General features: G+C 40.1%; 1 protein-coding gene across 1 annotated transcript in view; it reads right to left on the reverse strand.

Annotated features, from left to right (window-relative positions):
* The window catches only part of DIP2A (disco interacting protein 2 homolog A), an 81931-nt gene that overhangs the window by 37864 nt on the left and 19071 nt on the right, over nucleotides 1-24996 (reverse strand). The window contains 4 exon segments of the mRNA XM_032692781.1: nucleotides 4600-4719; nucleotides 10686-10805; nucleotides 20824-20871; nucleotides 20874-20894. Of these exon segments, the coding sequence (XP_032548672.1) occupies nucleotides 4600-4719; nucleotides 10686-10805; nucleotides 20824-20871; nucleotides 20874-20894 (309 nt within the window).

The following is a 24996-nucleotide window of genomic DNA, read 5'->3' on the forward strand; positions in this document are numbered from 1 at the left end:
TCCCACCTGAATAAATCCCATTACATTTCTTGTTGGGTATTTCCTTTTTTATTTCTTTGGGGGGAATTATTCACTTTTCGATCCTTCTGACAAATTATTTTGAGAACTAACTAGTAAAAAAAGCACAGTGCTCTAAAGTTCAACGAAAGAGTAATTAGAAAGCACAAATTTTAACCACCTAAACTGGTATTAATGAGCACTACATAGAAATGCTTAGTAAAGCATATTTTCAGTCTAGATGCATTTTTGTTGCTGTTAGAAGTCTGACAAAGGGCTCCTAATTTAATTACCATTCAGTTATTTACAACTTTCCAAAAGTTTCCCTTCAAAGTTTTCTTTCCATATTCATTATCCATCCAACAACAAATAAAAAGGTCATTCTAAATATCAAGCAAACACATCCCTGTTGATTTTGAGTGAAATATAGAAACTCTTATTACAGAAAGAAATCTTGTCCTCCTAAAGAGACTGCTGCATTTTAAGAACTTGATCCTTTATATGTTTTATATAAGATAGGGTGTCTGTTACTATACTCTAACAGTCCCTTCCATACTTGGAAACCTGGGCTGGGTTACATCAGGAATTCTGCAACCTTAATTTTGGCTATGGTTTTAATCCTCTGAACACAGTCATTCAGCTAGATACAATTCCATATAAATCTTTGAAGCCATATTAAAAAACTACTCCTCATCTTGGGCAATGCATTTCAGTTACCAGCTGTTTAATTTTCTGCTTTTTAAGAATATGTGCATTTCCAATAGCTTCAGAACAATTGCTCTTTAACAGCCTAAAACCACAAAAAAACCAGAAACCATTTCATAAGAAGCCCGTTTAACTCAATGGCATTTTCAAAGTTAAAACAGTAGATCTCTCATTAGTTGACCTCCATCACCAAGCATGACAATTTTCAATGAAAATACCCAAACAATTGATCTCTGAGATACAGCTGTGGTGCATCCCCATCCCTGGGTCTATGCCTTGTGTGATGTTTCTGGTCTGCTGCCATGTTTGGAGCTTTTGGCAGCTGACTCCATTTGCTCCTGGAGAACAGCCAAACCTGTCCCCCAGTGCTTGCAACCTTCCCTTTCTTTCAGACAGAAAGCAAAAATAAACAATTACAGGAATATGGAACAAGATAGGATTACAAACAGCCAGGGATTGAAAAAAAAAAAACCAAACCAAACCACCACGTTTGCAATCTAAAATCACTTCAGAGGAAAACAATAAAATTACAGGAAAAGCAGTTTTCTCACAGAATACACACTCTGACAATATCTCCTTACCCAGATCCAAGGCTAATGAAGTCTCACTAACATTTCTAAGCTTTCAGGTGTCTTACATGAGTGGAGGGGAAAAAAAACTCAAACCCTTCAAACATACAATATTAACTGCATATAAAAATGAAGGATTACAGTAAAAGCATTGTAATATCAAAACATAATTACACCAAGAAACAGCAAGGTCACGCCAGTAGTAGCCCTGTGGCAGTTGCAGGGGTTAATCTGTGGTGTGTGGTGACAGAATACCACATCCTTGGCTTCCAGCTCTTCCTGGCTGGGAGCTGACCCAAGACAGAGAAACCACTACCCTTGAGCCAGATTTACATCAAGGCTCAGAACTTGCTCTAGTTCTGATCACAGGAAATCCATGTGGGAAGGATCAGAGACTCGACAGAACAACACCAAAAGTATATTAAAATTTTTGGAAGGATGACTGATGAAAGCAGTTCCATTACTGCCAGCCAGGAGCTGTGTTTGAATTTAGCCTGTGCCTAGAATCACAGATTCACAGGATGGTTTGGGGTGGAAGGGACCCTCAAGACCATCTCATTCCAACCCTCTGCCATGGGCAGGTACACCTTCCATTAGACTAAGTTGCTCCAAGCCCTGTCCAACCTGGCCTTGAACACCTCCAGGGATGGGGCAGCCACAGCTTCCCTGGGCAACCTGTGCCAGGGCCTCACCACCCTCAGCATAAAGAACATGAATCCAATGCTTCCTTGGTAGCTGTTTGTAACAAAATTTCAGTTATTAATACCAAAGCATGGTTTTAATTGCATTAACTCCTGCCAATACCAGAATTTCAGACAGAGGGTTAATGGCTCAAGACTAGATGCTCAGTACTATTTGGGTTGGTTTTTTGATATTTTTATGATTTTTTTTGATATTTTTACGATTTTATGTAGCTGAAGTAAGTCGCCAGAATATTTTTGAATGTCCTGATTTCCTATGATACAGAACTCATCCAGTGGTCCATTCTCTTACAGAAATTAAGGGATCTCATAAAAAGTGCCCCTCTCTAAGAAAGAATTCGACAGATCCCAGAGACACTTTACTCACAGATTACCCTGAGTTGGAACACCGAGTCCAAATCCAGGCCCTGCACAGGACCACCACCAGAATGACACCATGTGCCTGAGAGCATTGTCCAAATGTTTTGGTTTTTTAAGTTTCTTAATTGTTTTAGCATCCTTAAGCATGCAAGCCTCGGAGAGGAGGGTCCAACCAGGGCAGAGTTGGCTTATGACATCCAGTTTAGGACAGAGCTGGGAAAGCCTCTGGGTCATCTACGTCAGGAGCAGAAGCACTTGACTGGTTGGGCGTGTGGATCACGTCAAACTCCTTAACCAACTTGTCGGTCCTGCCTCCACGGTTGGTCCTGCCTCCACGCCCTCCAGCAGGCCTGGGGCCACGACCACCTCCCTGCCGCAGTCACAGCACACACTTTTGGCTCATGTTATTTAGGATGCTGCTGTACCCTGCCAAAGCCCAGTGTGAGCACACTTGGCTTCTCTGCTAAACACTTGCACAGGTGTGTCTCTGACACTCTCCTGCAGCACAAGCACACGGAACCATGCAGATCCTGCGGCCTCATCCTGCTCTGGCTGAAGCATGAAGGTCAGACAGGCACACACACACACATGGCCTGCATGGCCAGGTACATGTACCACTTCCACATCACCAGCCCTTTTCATCCCCCTGCCCTGCTTTTTTCCCTGTACTTGTTCCTCCCGAAGTCTACCCCTTTCCCCATCTGTGCTTCCTCACCTAAACATCCCATAACAAGTCTCATGCAGCTCCAAAATACTTTTGCCCTACATCCCACACCCCTCCACACATGCCCCTCAGTCCAAAAGGTGCTCTACTGCTGACTGATCTTGATGGGTTTCACACCTGGCCAGGAGGGCTGAGGCTCTCCAGGAACAGCCCCAGGAGAGCCTGGACAGGGTGACCCTTCTCCGAGTCCTGAACTTGGGTTCCTGCCTGCTGCTGTTCCCGGTGCTCCTCTGGGCTTGTGCAGATGGGTCTGTGACAGGCTGGTATTATTTGGGATGCCCCACCTGCCATGCCCCTGCACAGGTGTGCAAGCCAGCTTTTACCACACAACCAAACACTGTCCCCACAGCATCTCAACTTTTTTTTTAACAGCCATTCTTAAAAGATACTTTAATTAAAGATACTTAACATATCTTCCAGGCAAAAACATTATGGTCATAAAGGCCATATACAGTACAGAAGATTATTATTTTTAACTTATGAAATCACTGGAGAACCCACAAAACCAATATACTAAATTGTGAGACTAGCAAAAAAAGCCTGGAATTTCCTTTAAATGGGAAGAACAGAAAGAAGAAATACAGCTCAGGAAGCAGGAGGGCAGCACACCAGACCTCCTTTTTTAAAGACGGGTAAGAACCAGAAATGATGGAGAAGGGCAGTAGAGGTCAGTGTGCTTCTGCTCCTGGGTCACATTACAAAAGACAAGAGAACATTCCCCAGAACTAAAGAGCTTAGGAAATTCCTCTCTGTATACAAGACACTGGCCCCAAACCACTTGGCTTGCTAGCACAACATGTTATATAGAGAAAGATTTTTTTAACCTCTAGAGAATTCATTGTGAGACAACAGGAAGATTACTTTTTCCCCTTAAAAATTAAAGGAAGCCTTCTGCCCTAAACAGTCTGAACAATCACTGATTTTCTGACTGTTTCAAATTGCTCACAGTTGAAACCATCTGATGAGCGCTCTGCAATTAAAGCAGCAACTTAATGCTCTGGCATTTTCTTCAACTTTTAAAAAAATAATCTTCTGCAACATGAAATGAGGTATTTCCAGCTCTGACAGGCTTGCTAAGATTATCTCCTCCAAGTGAGATATGATGTAAGAGAACATACCTAATGCATAAAGGTCACCTGCTCACCCTGACTGCTTTCATGTGGACCTTCAGCAGATACAGTATCTCTACGTGAGACACTAAAAACTGTGAGGAAAAACATCAAAGTACAAATCCAACCGAAACCTGATTATCAGGAAACACAAATGTGAATATAGAAGAAGTTTAGTGCAACCTACTAACAACTTAGCAACAAACATTTGCTCTTTATATTTTGCTATTGAGTTCAGCAGGCAAGGTGGACCACCCCCAGATGGTTTGGGTTGGACGGGACCTACAAGATCATCTCATTTCACTCCCTGCCATGGGCAGGGAGACCTTCCACTACATCAGGTTGATCCAAGCCCTGTCCAACACTTCAGGGATGGGGCAGCCACAGCTTCTCCAGGCAGCTCTGTTAAGTCTCTGTGTTCAGACAACAGGTACCTGGGGGCGTGTATGTCTCTACCGAAGAGTGTACCAGGACAGAGCGTCTCTTCGAGGGCATAGGCATTTTCCTCTCCTTGTATTTTGCAAGTGCTGCTTGTACTGCTTCAGTGTGGACATCTATACAGAAAACAAACAAACAGAAAAGGTTAAGAGATTCAGTTCATCAGTAGCACTGAATCAACACCCCTGCCTCGCGCTCGAATTCAGGGCAGAAGCAATGCTCTCCAAAGCTAAGGGAGGATATACGCAGGGTCAAGTTGACACATTTTTTTCCTCATTAAATCATCTTGAAAAGGTTCTGCAAGCAGCATTTCAGAAGAACACCCTGAAATAAACACTGAAGTTACAGAATACCCAGTATGTTAGTTCTGAACTATGAGTTATTTTTCATTTGAGGGCGAAGTTTCAACACAGATTCTGTAAACTGGCAACAGTGTTTGACTCTTCATCCTCAAAATCCATGATGGGAACAGAAGCACAAGATGCACATTTGAAGATCTCACAAAGAATGCAAGTATTAAAAAAAAAAAAAAAACAGAAAGAAGAAGCTAATGGACTTGATGATCTTAGAGGTCTTTTCCAACCCTAGTGATTCTGTATGAAGAATCAGGGAAAAGACACCAAGTTCTGTAACTTTCCAGAAGGCAAAAATTACCCTAGTAGGTTCATGGGCTATAGTTTAACTTTTCCGATTTTTAAGCGAAAACTGAGCTTAAAGAGGAATTCAGTCACAAAATCACAGAATATGCTGAGTTGGAAGGGATCATCGAGTCCAACCCTCAGCCCTGCACAGGACCATCCCCAAGAGTCACACCCTGTGCCTGGGAGTATCATCCAAATGCTTCTTGAATGATGGCAGCCTTGATGCTGGGCCCACTGCCCTGGGGAGCCTGTTCAGTGCCCAACCACCCTCTGGGGGAACATATTTTTCTAATATCCAACCTAAACCTCCCCTGACACAACTTCAGGCCGTTCCCTCATGCCCTGTCGCTGGTCAGCACAGAGAAGAGATCGGTATTGTTGTGGTTATTGAGATTTTTCAGTAAATTGTGATTGTAACTTACAATCTTTCCTAGTTTCCTCCATTATCAGAAGGAGCAGAGGAAAAAGGGGGCAGCTTGAGTGGGATTAGTTTTCCCTCTGAGTTTTAAACCAGCACAGGTGTCAAAAGCTAAAACTTATGTAGAAAAAAAATTCATGAGAAGCGAACAGATATTGAGGAAAAATGAGGCAGACCAAAAATATACTTTAACTTACCACCTAAGATTCAAACTCAGGAAAAATACATGCAACATATGTACACTTACACTGTCCAGAAGCAAGACAGGGCCCAAAAGTGAGTGAGTATGTGATTATGCACTGGTCTGACCACATTTCTTTTACATGGAAGCTGCTATACAAGAATTTCAGATTTTATTCAATTTGAAAGAGAATATGTACTCTTTCATTAAGTATCAATCTATTCTTTTGTTAAGATGCAATGATGTAACAGGTTGATAGATTTGTGGGTATGAAACTATCTGTAGGTATGTAAGTGTATGTGACAGGCACAGACTTACTCAACTTACATGTAACATATAATGTAATAGAATTACACTGCCCCTGTGCCTACAGGGATTTACCTTGGTGATGACTACAGGCAAAACACCTTATTTTTTGTTTGTTTGTTTAAAAAGTACCATTTCTGGTATTAGCCCTGAACCCCCTTTAGTCATACTCAGAACAGGACTCTTCCTAACAAACTGTTTCCTTCAGTCTGGCCAAACGAATCCTAAAAATCATCAGAAGCCCCGGGCATATGGTGCCAGACACCAACCAGTTCTTTGCAGCAATAATATCACTTTTCAGTCTGCAGCTCCCCCCAGATAATCTGTTCAGAGCTGTATTTAAAATATGTGTATATGCAAATATACCATCCCACCTGTGTAGATGCTTATCTCAAAAAAGAACTTTTTTTGTGCAACTAACAGGCAAGGTTCAAAGATGATGCTGTTATGAGAGAAAAATACTACGAAGAAGAAAAAATAATCATCAAAACCTCTATCTCTTGATATAAGATTTTTTTTTTTTATCTTGGGCCCCCTTTTAGATTTTTGTTGCTGCCCTTTACACCAAGGACTTGTTAATAGATGTTTTATGGATTAAAAATTAATTCCTCTCTCCCCATGTCTCCCTGCCCCCCTTTCCCTTCCCCACATATGGGCTTTTTGTCAAGTTTTGGTTTCTCCTGATCTTTAGTACTAGTTGTAATTGCCCGTCACTGAAGTTTATTCCCACAGATAACCAGAAGCAAACCTTTTATGTCCCAAAATTCCAGAAAGTTTAAGTGGGATGCAACTTCAATTAAAGGCTGGTTTTGCAGCCTTAAAAGTAGGGGCAAAATGCCCATTCTGCAGGACACATTTTCATGGCAGAACTCCCAGTCAAAACCAAGCTGAATGTTTCTAGAAAGAGACGGTAACTACGAGATGCGCTCGCTTTCATGATCTATATTTAATTTAAAAGACATTTTTGTTACATTAACATCTCTTAGGAAGAAGGGGAACATAACAAATTGTTTTTCTTCCCAAAAAGTCTTCCAAAGAGTAAAATAACACAAAATATAGCCTGTATATAAGTACATTAAGTCATTAAATAACGTTGCAGAGAAAAAAATAAAAGCATTCTTAGACAGTTGTGCATTTTGGGAATGAAAAGGCCTAGTTGTAGGGTGTGCTGATGCCTTTTAACAAAGCAGAGCGGGGCAGGTCAAAACATCACATAGATTTGTGGGAGCAAGCATGGGAACTACTTTTTATTCCATTTCCAGAGGGCAAAATCAGCACCACCTCTTCCTCTAGTCCTAACTCCCACTCCAAAACCTGGAACAGATTGGATTAAATGATAAAAACGCAACCAGGAGACAGTCAGGATGAATTTTTATTCTGTTCCATGTTTTATTTTTATGGCACCAATTTAACTCATCACTCCCTCTATGCTTATTAAGATCTATTTCCAGCTTGAAATCTTTTTTAATATATCTCGTCCTTGGACAACAGCTGAGTGGGAACATCCTCTCTCAGCCAAATCAATGAAGTAATTGCTTTCACTTCCCTGGAACGCTTTGTTCCTATTCTGCATTCCCTTTAAAAATTTTTCTCCATTACAGACATGATGAAACAGATTTCAATTAAAAAAAAGTAAAAGGAATGAAATTATTTCAAAGAAGCAGAACGCTTAGGGTACAAAAATTCATAAATTAGTATAAATTAAAATTTAACTGAATAGTGGAATTGCAAAAAGAAGCTCTCTACCACTGCCTGTTACTTAAATTCTTTAAAATTTACTGTGAAAGTGATAAGAACTGTGGAGTTCAGTTTTCTTCAGAGAATTAAACAGTCACTAAAATCAGACCAAAAGACGTCACATTTCTGAGAACACAAATGCTCAACGGTGCTTACTGAAAGTGATGAACAGAAGCCCAGCATTTCATTAACACAAAGAATACCTGCACCAAAGTGAGGAAAAAATACATATACTGCCTTTCAAAAGCAGAAGTAGTAGTCTTGGAGGAACATTTCTAAGATTTTGCACTTTATTAAGCTGCAAACAGCCATCAACAATTAATAACTGATTCAAAATTTTTTTTCCTTCTGTTGTAGTAAACTACACAATCTTCTGTTTTATGTTCCTATTCTCATTTTCTTTCTTTCCATGTGCCCTTAAAAAAGGATGGGGGAGGAACACTAAATAGTTTGTGGCCTATAAATCACCTAAACCCTTACAGTTCCTAAACTCTCCAGCTACTAGAAGAGCACTTTTTATTCCCATTTATAGCCTCTACTCATTTGTCAGCCTTCGATACTTGTTCCTGCCTTAGGCACAGGAGGAAGAATTTCTACAGCTGGTTGAATTAAAAATGACATTTATAGGCTGCCCGGTGTCCCTGCTGCTCACAGATCTCCAAATACCAACAGGTAAAGCAACCAGCACTGTCTGGGTGGCATGGGGAGGGGACCCGGAAAAAGGTAAAATTCGTGGGTTGAGATAGGAACAGTAATAATCTAAATAAAATAAAATATGATGATGATAATAATAATAGAATTAGAACAAGAATAATAAAACATGAATATATTCTCATTCTAAACCCAAAACACAGTGCTGTACCAGCCACTAAGAAGAAAAACAACCCTATTCCAGCTAAAGCCAGGACAGCAGGCTTGTATTTATTGATAGCATTCACTGTTGGAATTTTTTGTGTAACATTTACTGTTTGAAGACAAGAATCTGGGGATGATAAAAAAATACAGTTCATTTAAATGGACAACTCCTCTGAGAAACTATTAAAAAAGTGCTTACAGCAAGTAAGTGACAGATTAATTGCATAACAGGGCAAAATTGTTTCACTTGCTTGCTTATTTTAAGTAATTTATGTTGATGGTTCTAAAGTACCTATAATTGCACCAGAAAGAGATCCCGCTCTAGGAAAAGCTGCATCCATCCACACCAGCTACTCTTGAAAAAGACACAGGAGAACTGGCAAGATTCAAAGAAAGGAAAACAAGAAATAAAGACTGAAAGGAAAGATAAAAAAGGAAGAAACAACAAACCCTCCTTTTCCCCCAGCAGCCTAAAGAATAAATAAGGCATGAGATTGAGAGAAGGGGCCTGAAGCTGGTTATCCCTCACAACAGGCAACTGTGTGTCAGCGCAGAGCCAAGTTAAAATGTCTTTTCATTGAGATAAAGCAGCCAATCACTAATGCAACAAATCTGAAGAATTTTTTTTCTTAACATCAGGGAGGAAAAAGGGGAAAAGATATTGGCTTCTGAAAGCCATATCTACGTTACCTTTCATCGACATAAGTTTAACTTAAGCCAAGCAAAACCATCACTATTTGGTTTTGATACCATCTGAGAACATGAAGCCTTGTCATATATCACTAAAGGAAAAAAGAAATCCAATTACATGTATTGTAACTAAGAACTTCTCAGATTTCCAAGCGAAGAACTTGTTCTGGGCAGGAATATTTAATGAAACATGAGTTAGGGGAGCAGTGATGGGAAACCACAGAAGGATGTGGCAGTCCCCATCAAGGAGTACCTCCCAAGGATTTCCTGCTGAAGTTGTGCTCTTTTTTTGCAGATTTTTATTTCTGTTAGTTTAACAACAGCACATCTGTAATGTTCATGACTCTCACTGTTCAATTAGCCCTAAGGAATGTACACAGGCACACCAGCTCCATTTCTGGAGCAAGGTTTTACACATCAGCAGCGCAAATACCACGCAGTAACCACTCTGCCCAGGCAGCAGCAAGGCAAGGTGATGCAAGACCAACCGCATGTTAAGGATGTGCAGTGCATGTCAGGACTTGCACTTCTCATCCCCGAACCCAAGACATGTAATTACCCTGGAAAACAAACAGAAAAATATCCACCTACAAGTCCAAAGGTATTTAGGAGAGAAAAGCTTCCAAACACCTGCCTTTCCTCACTATTGTGACAGGAATTTCGCAGGGAAACAGTGCACTTCAACCACCTGAAAAGTAACAATGGGAACAGGATGCAATGAGGATATTGATATTTTCACACAAGTTTCCAAAAAGGTCTGTCCCTGTGGTGTCCATTTAAAATGAAGTAGAATATCCATTGTGACATTTCCCTTTTTTGTGCACTTGCCTTAAACCAGGAAATATTTGAAAGTGAGATACAATAAATATATAACCTTCCCTTAACAAAATAACCCAACCAAGCACGCAAAAAAGTCCCACAAACCCACACACTGTAGTCCTCAAAGTTTTTAAATAACCGTTTTATAGACTGGAAACCCAATCTTGTTTTCTCAGCAAACACGAAAAAGCTGTTAAAGCATGGTAAAATTCACAGTAAGAAACCCATCAGAAGGCATGTCTAGTCTCTTTCCCTTCTAGCATTTCCTCCAGTCTGGATTCAAACAAAACCTCTCATGTATGGAAACAAAAGAAATTCATCAGCTCTTCCATTCTTTCAAAGTACTTCCAGCTTTTTGTGTAGGTGCAGGTACTACTTTACAAGCACTTTTCCTCTTAAGACATGTGATGTCTCAGCCACGTTTCTCCCCCTTACCAGATCGGAAGCGCTCGTCCCTCGAGTTGGTGGAACGGGATTTCTGCTGTTTCGATACAGCAGCAGTGGCCTGAGAAGAGCCTGGGACTCTGTTCTCTGCTTGCAGGGATGGATCCACACCTGAAACACAGTTTTATTTTAGCACAAATTCAGCTTTGCAAATAAAACATCTGCTCCCCACATCTACATTCTTTTGCCACCCTCAACACCCACTCACCTAACTTGCACCTACTCTTAGGGCTCAACAGGAGCCCTAAGACTATACCTTTAAAAAAAAGCTCATCCTCTAACTGCATTTTAATCCAATTTAATCTGTACCAATTTAACAGAGCAATACTCAGAAGATTCACAGTTTACAAAAACGCTCTAATTCTCTAATAAAACCTTTGCAGATATTGAGGGCAAAATTACTGTCAGCTGCAGATGCCTGACAGCTACTGCTGTAATCTAGGTTGGCTGGGTGCTTCATGTACTCAAGAAATCGTGACAGACCTTCCCACTCCCATTTAGGATAACAAAAATAAGAGGAACCAAACCACTCTCTAGTTTTCTCCTCTGCACCTTACCAGAACAGGGCTCCAGATAACGCAGAGCAGTTGCTCACATTTAGGCTGGCTAATGTTCAGGAAGATGAATCTCACCTTTACATTTCAGCACGTCAGAAATAAGAAATCAAAGGGGGGGACAGTAACAATTAAATATTCCCCATCAATTCTCGATCCCCCAAATGAGGAGAATCCCTGCTGACTCTTGATACATCAAAGACTATACAGATATGAACAAGGAACTTAACATTTGCAATTTTATTATACATGTACCCTTATAAATTTAATGTGAAAACTCCAATGCAGTTGGAAGGGGGTTTGCATGATCCTATCACAAATTTAGCTTAGTGCTGTGTTTAACAGGAAACTTCCCTTGCCCATTTAAGACCTGATGCACTAAGTTTACTGTGTTTACTCAGCCCATAGTACCACGCAGGGCTGATAATATCTTTCATTTCACTCCTTCCTTCCCTTGAAGAGCTTCTGCTTTCCTACCTGCCCTCAAGCCTTTTGAAAACAATGCATTTTTGAAACAAAACTACACTTTCAAAATTTGAAAATTACATTTTCAAAATGCAAATATTTACTGAAAGCAGCTCTCACTGAGCTGAAGACATCACTCCAGAAAAATCTGGGCCAGTTCCTTTGCAAACCACAAGCCAACAGTCCAGGGAGATTTGTTCATATGGAAACGATAAACAACAACTTCAGATCTCATTAAAAAGGTTGAAGCAAATCATCTCCTCAAAGCCCGAGCAAAAAAAAAAGGGATAACACAATAACTATGGTGATGCAAAAGAGACCAGAACAGGCAGCTGGGCTGGGAGGCTCCCTCAACTAGAACACTTATGAAGTTTTTGGACAACAGCACATCTACATCTTTTTTTTGTGATCTCACCAAAAGAGACCCTGGGTGAAGAAGATAACAAAAGAAGAATGTTTTTGTGTGCTATTTTTTTCCTCCAGGAGGGTTGTTAGTTGCAAGCAGAAAAAGAGATTCATGTTCTACTCAACTCCCTACTCTTACTGTTTCCAGTCTTGTAGTAACTACAGAGCCTTGGAATCAGAACTTGTAAGAGCCACTTTTCCACTCTGTGATCCAATGTGGGGGGAAAATCAAGTGGAAAATGAGCTGACTGGTACAATTCATCAGGAGTGACAACCTGCATGCAGGATGCTCCCGAGCCACGTGCAACTTGAGCACCGGCTGGTTGACCACACCAGTACTGGGGGCAGGAGGAGCAGGGAAGAAAATGACTACACACAACGACAGGAACGCACGAAAACTTACCAACTCCAAATATAGAAACACTCTCCTCCTCCCAAAACTATGGAACAGATTGTTATGAATCAGAGTTACTGTGTATTTTGATGAAATACGTATCTATGAACCCCAGAACTTCCCTTTAAATTGGGAGGAGGCGTGAAAGCAGCGCCCCTGTTAGAAACCACAACTTGGTTTTTCAGTTTAAGTCCTCCTTTTCGCTTTCTTAAAGAAGGTTTCATATCATAGTGCAAAAATACCAATGATGAATCTGAAAAACATCACTTTTTGGTAAAAATAGTAATACACTGCATCTCACTCTTAGGTTACACAATTGTGTGCCAGAAAAATCCCGTTCCACAAGCTTGGTGAGCTCGTTCATTTATTCTTCTACTATGCAAATCACTACCTTAGCCTTCAGCAAAAGCAGATGGATAATGAGGCTACCTCCCTTCATTCACACTGAATGAAGCCTTTAAATAATATTTGAAGGATACACTAAAGGCACATGTTGTCCATTTTTAATTTATCCAAAGCTAGCGAGAATGAAGTCTTAAAGAGGCTGCTTGTTCCAACTAACTGAAAAATTCACTTCTACAGGACAAAATTAAAGTTAGTATTTGAATTATTACTGTCTTTTTCCAACCACAAACACTGGAGAATCAAGACTAATACAGACATTTCTAGCAATTTTGATTTATACAGGCAAAAATGATTTTACTCTAAGAGCAGTGAAGAGTTGCCAGGACAAGGAAAATCCTCTGCTGGCACTACTGCTGGGGAGGATGTGCAACTAAAGACACCTGGCATGAGGTAGGCAGAGATCAAATTTTCAAATCATAACATATTAAACAGCTCTGCAGAGAGAAGAGGGGAAGAGGGAGGCCAGAGAGGAAACTCCAGACTCTTTGTACAGTATCAAACCTTTCTGCAGCTATTATTATTATTACCTTATTCCCTGGGTCTGGGAATAAGAAAGGAACAAAAGACGACAGACACCTCAAGTGCAGTTCCAAAATTCCAGATTTCTTTAAACAGGATTTTAGATACAGTTATTTTCCTCTGAACTGTAAAGGAAGAAAGCAAACTCTTCTCATAAAAATGACCTGAGATGTTCAAGTTCTATATAAAACACATATGCAGAGTTCCAGATCTTTTCAGAGAAAACTTAAGGCAGAAAACCATTCCTCTAGAGACTGAAATCGGAGGACTGAGGCCCTCACTTTACGTTTTGGTTGGAGAAGCCTCATCTCAGTTACAGAGTATCCAGTCCTCTCTCCAGGTCACAGTTCAATGCCATTAGTCTTTACTGTCATACCCCATTCTAGAACATACCACCTGATGCACACATTTTTGTCTTCAGGATCCAAAAATAATATAAGTGTTCACACCTTCCAGGTCAGTGGGACTGAACAAGGGTCTACCCAGTGTAATTTATTACCCAGAATAAGGTATCAGAAATTCACGAAGTTAAAAATAATGATGATAACAAAAGGCATCTTCCACGATTCTACAACATTTTCCTCTGCTCAAGGCAGTAAACTCCAGCTCATAAAGTTTCCACTTGGACCATATGAAACAATTTTAAGGGCATTATTACTTTCCATTCAAAGAAGCACAAAACAACAGCAAAACCCACAAAAGCATAAAAACCACTTGTAATAAATTCAATGAGTCCAAATACAAGCCAAGATTTGGATTCAACTCAGTGAATCCAAATGCTAACTAAATTTTCTCAATGGAAATACCCAGAAGCAAGAGAGATGCTTATTTAGACACTATGACAAGGTTGGTAAGCAGAATACCTACATGTCATTAGCCAGAACTTCAATTTCTCAAAATAACAGTCTATTTTAAGCAGCAGTTCAGGAGATGCTTCACAAGCAGCCCAGCTCTCCTGACATAAGAGAATTCTGCCTGTCAGTCACTGTCCAGCTTCTAAACCCTCAACCCAATATTCTGTAGCATAAAGATCCATACAGAATACACCCTCCTTAAAATCATTATTAAGCTTTATATTACCTAGGTAGCCTTTACCACTACTTGTGTGGTGACCACCAACCAATTACCAAACGAACCATGAGAAAGGGTGAGTGCCTTGGACCTCACCACCTAAATTCAGATTACTTTAGAACCACCTGCCCAAGGACTGGTTTCTTTGAATGATTTTTTTTTTAAATTCACAGAGTGAAATCATCAACATTTTGTTTCTTCCCTTGACAGCAAGCTCAAAAATATTTGTGGTACCTAAACAGATACAGTCAGACAGATGCAGGATGAGTCTTACTTTTCAGGAAAAAGTAATTTATCACCAAAAAACTGAACAAAATACATAGTCAATCTACTAGCCCAGTCTCCACATTTGAGGTCTCAAAAGAATATACTATGAGATTCGGTCATAAAGGTGCAATACCAAATACCACACTGAATTGAAAAAGCACATCGACAGCAATCTCTTGATATTTTGGGAAACTGTGAGCAGTGACACTATAAAGAGTTTTTTCAACTAGTCCACAGGATCACATTACATTTTCACATATCACATTTAAACCAATTACACCAAGAGCTAACCAAATTAGCCAATTAAAATTTGGACATACTTTGATCATAGCTATTGCACCTGTAATATAAAGTAGGAGTAGCATCAAGGGAGGTACTTACACTTTTTTCCTATAAATTATAAGAAATTATAAAAGCTATTGCAGATTCCAAGACACAAGAGTAAGTTGCAGATCCCTTAAAAAAGGAACTACAGGCACTAAGTGCTATAGGGTATGTAAAACTCATCCCTTTTTAACTGAATGCGAGGCTGAAGTACCCACAAAAAAGTAAAAACAAAAATCACAGTTATATAGGATCAGAGAGCAACCCAGGTGGAAGGGACCTTGAAGATCACCTGGTCCAGTCTTTTAGTTGGAATAGAAAGGGTATGTATCCCTGGTAGCAGCAGAAATACTTTTCAGAGACATAAAATAATGAAAATGTAAGAAAAACAGAAGTATGGGACATGCCAGCCTTAACCAAAACTAGGGGAGGTTCATCATCACTTTCCTTAAAAATGAAAACTTGAAAATGGTAACATTTTAATTTTGCTGGAGCAGAAGGCTAAGGAAGAAAAGAGGAGAAAGGTACAAAAGAAAATAATTTAAGTGAGAGTGGAATCACTCTGGCACCAGAGGAGAAATGAAGTCACTCAGCAAGGAGTTTCCCTAGCACTAACTAAATCTAGTGAAATAATTTCCAGGGATTGCTCTGTAAATTAGCACCAGGACACTGACTGCAGCTGCAAGTTCATTTAGCCAGTAAAAGAGGCAACTTGAAAATAACCAGTAATACTGTAAAAAGATCAGAAAGAAATCAGGAGACTAAGGAAACGACCATCATAAGGCAAGAGTTCTGCTAGAAAGGAAGCCCAAGACCGGCACTTTCATGGTAATATCATCATTCCTGGTAAAAGACAGAGAACTGACACCCAGGAGATGGAAAAAACGTGTGCCCGAGACAATGGCGGAACAAAAAATATTTCCAGTTAATTGGAAGTGATAAGCTTTGGGAAGAATAAGGAATAGCATGGTAAGCAACAGAGCATCTGAAAGTGTAAGGATGTAAAATGAACAATCCTGGCAGACACTGCCCACTGGCTTCAGCTCACAGAGCAGACAACAGTCTGTCTTTCTGCTTTAGAGAGATCCTTTTGAATGTCTCCCCTTCCAGCCAAGCGAGGTATGATTTTCCTTTGCAGCGCAGTCATCTTTTCCTTTCAACAAGGCTCCCCACTCTCTATCTTCCTTTTCCTCTAAAAATCTCCCCCAGGCATCTTTTGCTGAAGCTTTATCAAAACTAATGCTTTTAGAGTCCTGCCTAAGAGATGATGGAGAGATTTGTACTACGGGCAAGAGCCAGCAATATCCACACAGGACTGTCTCCCTTCCCAACCTTGCATCTCACCTTCTCCAGAGGGAGTTTCAGCAGAAATACACAGACACAGGGAGGATCAAGCAGCACCTGCACATTTTCAGAGCAGAAGTCCCTCAGCTAATGCCCAACATCCATCTCCAACTCAGCAAAACATGTCAAATGGAAAAGAACTAGGAATTTGTGGTTGCTTTTCTTGCTCAGACAGCACCCAAGGAATTGGCCAGGATGTAGTTATCTAAAACTAGGTTTAAGCAAAGGGGAAAACTCTGCATGAGCTGGAAAAGTTGGCTGGTGCTCCCATCTAACAGATAAGCAGCAGTGGCTGCTGTGCTGTGGTTAAAAAACTACATATATTATAAATACTATATGCATATAACAGTGCAGCTGTTTTATTTATATTTTTATATATAAAGATATATAAAATTTTTTTTATATATTGTAAATGGATAGACAGATAGATAAGAAACAGTACACTGGCCAAGTTATTAAAACTCCAGAAAATACCTGTGTGTGGCTTTTTTTAAAGAAACAACTGGTAGGTGAGCAGGAAATTACCACAGTAGCAGAGAATTGTTCCAGGGTAACTCCTGTTTAACAAAAGGAACTAGAGACTGCCTTCATGGCTTCTGTCCTAAACTCTGAAGTTCATATTTCATCTTTCCTTTTGGTTAAATTAGCTTTGAAATGGTTTCAGGTGTCTGCAGTATCAGCAGAATTCAGGCAAAGGCATGGCAAGCACCAAGAAGTAGTCTACCGTTACCAACAGTTCTTACTGGAGTGCAGGAGAAATTTTCTTTATTTCACATCCAACATGACACTCCACTCCCCAAGATGAATTTTTAATGCTCCAATGTCCTGGTTCTGCCCAGGACAGGGTTGATTTTTGCAGTAGCCAGGAGGGGGGCTGCTGCTGCTCAGAGGACCCTGAGGTTGTTCTAAATCACCTCCTGTCATTGCCAGGAACCATCAAAAGGTTCTTGGAATTCAACAGTGATGACAACTAAGTATATATAGTGTATATAGTATATACATATACAGTATATATACTATATAAAGTATATAGATATAGTGTGTACATAGATATATACACAGTGTATATACTACATACATTATATTATATACTCTAGTATACAGTATCCTCGGCTCAAGGAAAGAAGGGAGTACAGGATTTGGTGCCCATCAGGACAGGACAGTCTCTGTAAATGCTTCTGATTTTATCTGGTTATTCCTGAAGGTTCTTCCACCCCAGCTCTATCCACATTCAAAATCCATCTCTGCCAAATGTCTGATGTTATCCATCACTGGGGAAGGTTCACCAAGCAGCACGCCAGGTTGCCTACAGATATAATTAATTATTTCCTCAGAGTTCTATCTGAAATTTGCACACAGAGGTTGACTGAGGAAGCCAATTACTGACTATTATAAGTTTTACTTCATTAAAATAATTAATTACTGTTTAAGGCTTGCTATTGCTCAACACTTGGTTTTAATTTTGCACAGTGCATTGGTTGGATTAGTGAAATATAACTCATTTTAGTTAGTATTTTCACGTAACTACACAGTTTTATGGTTTCTAAGAGGAATCGTAACATTTGCACTAACTCTTCATCACTGCAGGTTTAGAGTTTTAGAACAAACAACAGCCTAAAGAAATGCAACTCCTGAATGGTGATGTGTTCCGTTTAATTTTCCTGTTAATTGAAAATGTGCTCTGCAGCCACTGCTGTTTTTTTCTGTTCACCAAGTGCTCTGTGGAGTTATTTAACACTGTCTGGGTAATAACTGGGCTCCCCACAGATTCAGCTACACAGGGCAGCAGAAATGTAACCCAATCCCTTTTACATGACACTGGAAGAGCAGGAGTTGCCATGTGATTAGTTTTTAGGTGGCAGTGGATGAGGTATAACATGAAAAGCTAAACTTCCAGAACTGCATGAATATGCTTCCAAGGCATAAAGCTGCAGAAAGACATGAGTTAGCAGTTCTGAAGGTAGTCACATCACAGACTAAGAACTCATCAGTCTGCAAAACTTCATGGATAATGAATTTTATGAATCCTATCAGGAATGCTGCAATCAAATTGTTAATGATAGAAGATTTCTGCAGGCTCAAAGCCTTTGGGACTCCCACACTTTAATCTGAGCTACACTGAAGCTGTGCCAATTAACCAAATTCCAACTTACAACTGGGTTAATGGAACATATGTCAGGAAATTGAAATAAGCAGTTAGCTTCATGTTTTAAGCAAATTTCGTCTTTTTGACAGAATATCATTCTTCCTGCTCAGAGGCAGACAGCCCACTAATTTTCTTTAGCATATTAAAGCTAGATTCCTGTCAGCTTAATGCTAAACTAGGCAGAATTGATAAAAAAAAAAAAATTAGGTAATCTGGTATTTCTTAGAAAACATGGTATCAAGCAAGCAGGATTTCGCTGCCTATTAAACTACTTCTTAAGGTGATTACAGAAAACCTGGCTGAACAAGGAGAAATTTTTAAGCAGCTTGAAATCTAAAGGGACCCAAGATTCTTGCTTCAGCCTAATATCCGATCACAGACAAATCAGGAGACCATGGATCTGCACTACCATCTCCTTAGGACATGCTTTCTTCCAAACACTGTCCAGGATGTTAGTGTGTTAACCCGGACTATATGAAGTCACTCCTCCTGAATGAAACACTCCTGAACATCTCCAGTTTGAAAGAGAAGCTTCAGTGAAAACAACTCTAAAAAAAGTGTCACTAATATATTTTCCCCACGCAGTTTTTTTTCCTTCCAAAGCCATCTGTAATTTCATACACCGTGTCAGCTGAGCGAGCTCTTGAATGAGCAGGTTACCTCAATAAGGTGTTACAAAACACCACTGGAAATACAGATAACACAGCAGGCTTCTAGAGTGGACAACTACCTGTAGTCAGTCCAACACCCCTGGAAACTCTGCACAAGAGTCACTGTTGCTTCTAAGACCCCAAGAGTTAAAGTGTGACACGGGGCCAGCAATAGTCATGCAGAAAAGGGAAACAAATGTGCTTCACACTGCAACCCAGCTTTAAAATTTGCTTTAGAAGTATGGAAGACAAAGTGCTGTAGTTGTCCAAGCAACACTGGAGAGCTCAGAACTTGAAAATTTGTGCAAACAGCCTTTCAGTTTAAGGGCTGGGAAGAAAAAAAAACTATAAAAAATAAAACCCCGCTCTCAATAGAAAGGAGTGAAGGCAGAGTAAATCAAAGGTGATGAGAGATTTAACAAGAGACAGAAATACAAAGATGTGATTTTCTAGTAGAAGGCATTGTCAGAATAATCCTTGTAATTGTAAATCCTCAGTCAAAATCCATACCAAAAATCCATATTTCACCTTGTCTCAGAATCTTTAAGCTGAGTTGGAGGACAGGGTACTCTGAACAGAAAACTGAGACACTTCTTTCCAGAGAACTGGGGGAAGGAGGAGAAGCTGTGGCAGCTGAGGCTACTGCTGACTGTCAAAAGTCACCCAAAAAAATCCAAACTGCTTCTATCCAAGGAATGAGCTATTTTATAGCGATGAGTTTGGTTCTGCATGGTCTACAGAGATTATAAATATGCTAAGGTAAAAGCTACACCTGTTCTTAAAAAAAACAACAAACAAATAAAAACCAAAATCACAAAAAGAAACCTTTGCTAAGAACCCCATGATGAAACATCAGATTATGTTCTGACTGTTCAAAAGTATCTCTAACTATTTACAGTGTCCCATTATTTCTTCCACTCAACCTGGTTGCTTCTCATTTTCCCTTGTCTTAACCAAAATCTCTCAAGCTACAGAAAAATTGGGGGATTATAGAACACCAAAGCTCAATGGAAGCACAACAGCTCTAACCTCAGGTGATTTCGGTGTCCTAGCATAAAAATAAATAATAAAAAAATTGGGCATTTAAGTTATGGCCAAAATCAAGTCTGATAATAACCAGTTCCAGAAGTAATCGTTTATAATAAACAGTATTTGAATAAACAGAGTGGGTACAGGGAGAGAAAGGGAAATGGGGTGAGGCAGAGTGTGAGTGCAAAAAAAAGCACATTAGAGCATGACAGTGATGACTACTGAGCATTTCCATCTAATGAAGGAAGCCAATTTGCTTTTAGCAATAACTTTACTAATTTCTAAAGTTGTCTTACAAGTCTCAGATGCAGTTATCAAACTAAGGTTTGCTACAAAAAGGCTACCATTGAACATTTCACATAAAAGTTAAAAAAGCCCCAAACAATTTCAGGTTTTTCCCTTGCTCTTCCCCTTCTCTGTAACAGCCACTTCCTACTGCTGGTTAGATGCCATATCAGACACTATTATAATTCATCCAGTTTATTTAGTGAGAGCTTTTCCATTACACATTTTCACAGATTAAGCATAAAGGTGTAACTCCCATACAGTTTCTCACCTTGGATGAGTGGTATGTACCGTGCTAACAGCTTTGCCCTCTTCTTTCATATCCTTTCTGAGTGATGTCTCCTAAGAAAAGAAGAAATAAATTCATGTTGCTTGGAAATTACACATTTGGATCTTTGCTTCAAGCACATTCTTCTAGCGACATATTGGTGAAAGAGTTCAACAAAGCAAACTATGTAGGAGGAAAAAAACCACGCACACAAAAAAAAAGGCATTAGTTACATACATACGGTTCAGTAAAACAGCCTACCTCCGACCAGGTAGAACCCCTTTTTCTCAGTCAGATTTTACACAGAAACGTTTTTACTCTTTTAAAATGTTTCTCAAGTAGTTTTCTTAATCCATAAGGTCGAGTTTGGTTTTTTTGCTTAACAGTCTCGTTTCCTCAAACATCCAACTGCCCCCTACATCAGAGAAACATCAGAGAACACTGCTAACAGACACAAAGTCACTTCATTCTCCCATTCCCAACCTCCATTCAAGTGCATATGCATCATTTAAAGCTACTGACAGCGTACCAGAACAAGCACTGGGAGTTCAAAGACACTGTTCAAACAGGTAAGAAAAAAAAAAACGCACATCCTGGAGTGCTTCAATCATTGCAGGTATTTCAAAACTACAATCAGCCAGTTTTACTCATAAACCTGTGTAATATTTCATATAAAATTTGGACACAAGACAGAAATTACCATTCTTCTTGAGCAGAAAAATTTTAGCAGAAGAAATATATATACACAATTACATCAAATGAGAATGAGACCAAAACAAAACACCACAAATGTCCAAGTAAAATGATGAATTACACTTTTTAAGAAGAAAGAAAAAAAGGGTATCAGAAGAGATGCATAATTTTCAGTGGTGGAGGAAAAAATCCTGATCCAACAGACAAGAAGCACCAGCAGGAAGAACAGTTTATCTTAAACCAGAAGTAAAGCTCAGCACATTCTTTAAAGATCCAAACTGTACCTTACACCAGTTGGCCATACTGTAAGCTCAAGGGCAAGCAATTTCACAGCTTCATAAATCTTTCACATCACCTTTAAACCAACTCTCTGTGCAGCTCAGCCCCTGCCAGGTACCACCCAGTGGGACAGGGAGGCCAGGGAAGCACCGATCAAAAGGCAGGGCTGAAAAAGAGGCTCCTTTCAACCAGAATACTTCAACCTTTGTCATCTCACTGCACTTGGAAATTCTTTGATTTTGCTGGAATGCTGACTTGAAGGACTCTCCTTGAATGAGGTTAAGAAGAGGACAAAGTCAGAAGCATCTCTGTCTCCTCCTGCAGCGCTGTGGCAGTGGCAGGTCGGGCTGTGCTGTCCAGCCAAGCTGGGCTTTGTTCCTTTCTCCAAAGCCTGGGGGTGGAGTGCTCCTGACAACTGCTTCCCCCTCCTCGCCCCCAAAGCCTCAGGGGGATTAACCCATCATATGGGGTTCTTTGTGAGCCCTCACTTCTTCCAAAAAGAGCTGCTTAGCCACATCTGGTGACGCCAGGACCACAGCTGCTGTCATTCAGCCTCACTTTCTCCTGAGTTACTGCATTATGCAAAAGCAATCTGAGGTTCCACAGCCTCAGCAGAGCAGCTGGGAAGCCTGCAAAAGCCTGAGCTGTTAGATCTCTGCTTGGAATAGATCTCTGCTTGAAATATCTGAAGTATTATAAAACATATAGATATATGTTTATTATATATATATATATAAAATGTATCTATAGTATAGATAACATATGTCTATATTATATTTATATATATATTAAAACTGTCAGAGGCTCCAAGAAAATTAGACAGAGATGAAAGTGTTGGCATTTCTTGAAATGACCTATAAAGAGCATATTCTTCATTAGAGCACACAAGAATCTGTTATGCAGTTTCCCTGAATCTACCCAGGCGTGGTTCTATTCCACAATGTTAGCACTATAGCTAACAGAAGTTTAATGCCAAATTCACTAAATAGAGCTGAGGGTGGCTCTGTGAGAGCCTGGCATTCACTACAGATAAGGAAATGGCTCCTCGGTCCCAATTTGCAGAGGTCAAGAGCAGAGACATTTCTAAATGAGCTGACTGTGCATTAAACGTGGATGAACATAAACTGTATTAACTCTGCAAGATGAAACCTTTAAGAACTGGTCACTGGTGAGCACAGTCACAATCTCAGGTCCATCAACTCTTGACAAATCACTGCAGAAACCTTTGCCAGTTCCTTCAGTATGAAGTCAAGGGCACAAACATTGGCTTCTGCCTGCAGAGGTGGCTCCTGGATGGTCTGGAAAGAAGGTAAATTGCCAGTCTAGAACATAACTCACATGTCACCCCTGTGGAAATACTAATGTACAACCCCCTTCTTTCTGGAATAGGCTGTCACTGTCTTTGAAAAGTTGGTGGAGTTGGAAGATATCAATTCAGCAAGAATCACTGCTAATTCTACCTCTTAAACACAACCTTGGTAAATATTTTTGTAATACGAGAAATTAGTTCATCTGACCTGTAATAAAGGACAACAAAACCATTTAAACAACCACCTCTGTCACAAAAATCTCAAGGATGCTGTTCCCTCAATATAGCCCTGAGAAACTGCAGTAAGCAGAGACTGAAAACAAATCCACACTCCTATAAACACGTTTATCTTTTCAGCAAGATGCATTTACGTTGATCAGCCCTCAGAAGCCCTTGCTAATTGTTATCAATGTGTAAAGACCGAAAATGGAGAAAGCATGGCAGTAGAATAAAGTTGTTCATTAAGGGGCTGCTGCTGTGCATCAGCCACATGTAATTCCTGCAATGAATACTCATCATTATTTTAAGTCAGATCTCTATTTTCAGTCACATATGACAGAGACCTCTTGTTACCCAGTTTTGAACTTAAAAGGTGTGTCAATTGTTATACACCACCATGGCAGGCCAATACAGGTCCCTGATACACAATCACAGAACACAAGAGTTGGAAAAGATCTCTAAGAGAGAAAGAATAAGGTGTGGTGCCTAAATACAGCAGGATGATTGTATTCATGCCTAACTTGTAGTCACAAATGGAAGCCCCAGTGCAGCCAGTCCACTACAACAAGAGCCCTGCAGAACAAATGTTCTGTTAATCCTTCTCTCTAGGATTGAGGAATTTGTGGATGAGAGGACTAACCCCAGAGGTATAAGATTATGTATGATCTCACGTGCATGAGTACTTGGCATAGAGGTGAGAAGTGCCACAATATCCAGTAAAGGAGTGGAAGCAAGAGAGACAGTCCTCACTGGGATTAGAGGGCAGAGCTGACAAAGCTGACTGAGGTATTATTGGCTTAAAAAAAACACCACCACCAAAACTGTATCACCCATGGAAAGTTTTGTGGACTTGCCACAGAATTATCCTAGACTCATAGAATGAGTTGGAAGGGACCTTAAAGCTCATCTCTTTCCACCCCCTGCCATAGGCAGGGACACCTTCCACTAGACCTGGTTGCCGCAAGCCCCATCCAACCTGGCCTGGGACACTTCCAGGGATGGGGCAGCCACAGCTTCTCTGGGCAGAGAAGTTCTCTTGTTCTCTTTCCCAGACGACCATCACGGCAGCCTACAATGACTGTTTAAAGTGCTTAAAGCCTGACCTAGCAAACATTTGGAAAGACTGGAAGTGATTTGGGACATATTTTCTCCATATGCACACCTGTGAGCTTCAAGCCAGGGCACATCCAGGTGTTCCATCAAAAGATTCTGACAGTGACAGTTCACAATCCTTTTTACTAACCCTCAGGCTTTAATCACCACCTAAATCTACCAGTAGTGCCCATTCCAAGATGTGGTTACCTGCTACATGTTCTTCTCCCTGACACCACACTCACTTGTATTAATCAGGCAAAAGCCAAACTGATCAACAGATAACAAAGGAACTAGAAGACAAAAATCCTTACTTGCAATTAAAGAAAGGATTTTGCACCTTCAAACTATACCGAAGGCAATAATGGCTGTCATCCCTGAGATAAAGGTTCTGGTAGGTCTGTGTCTACTGCATCTAGTAGGTCGATTGACACCTTAATTTAGCTGGCATAGGATAAGCTAAGCGTGAAAACATCTTGATAGTAATCTTTCATATCACAGGAATCTGTTTAAAATGGAAATAAGTGACGTGCTTGACTAACCTATCAGAAATTCCATTTCAAAGGTCCTATTTGAAACCTGCT

This window comes from Chiroxiphia lanceolata, chromosome 7, assembly GCF_009829145.1.
Source record: "Chiroxiphia lanceolata isolate bChiLan1 chromosome 7, bChiLan1.pri, whole genome shotgun sequence".
NCBI classification, from domain to species: domain Eukaryota; kingdom Metazoa; phylum Chordata; class Aves; order Passeriformes; family Pipridae; genus Chiroxiphia; species Chiroxiphia lanceolata.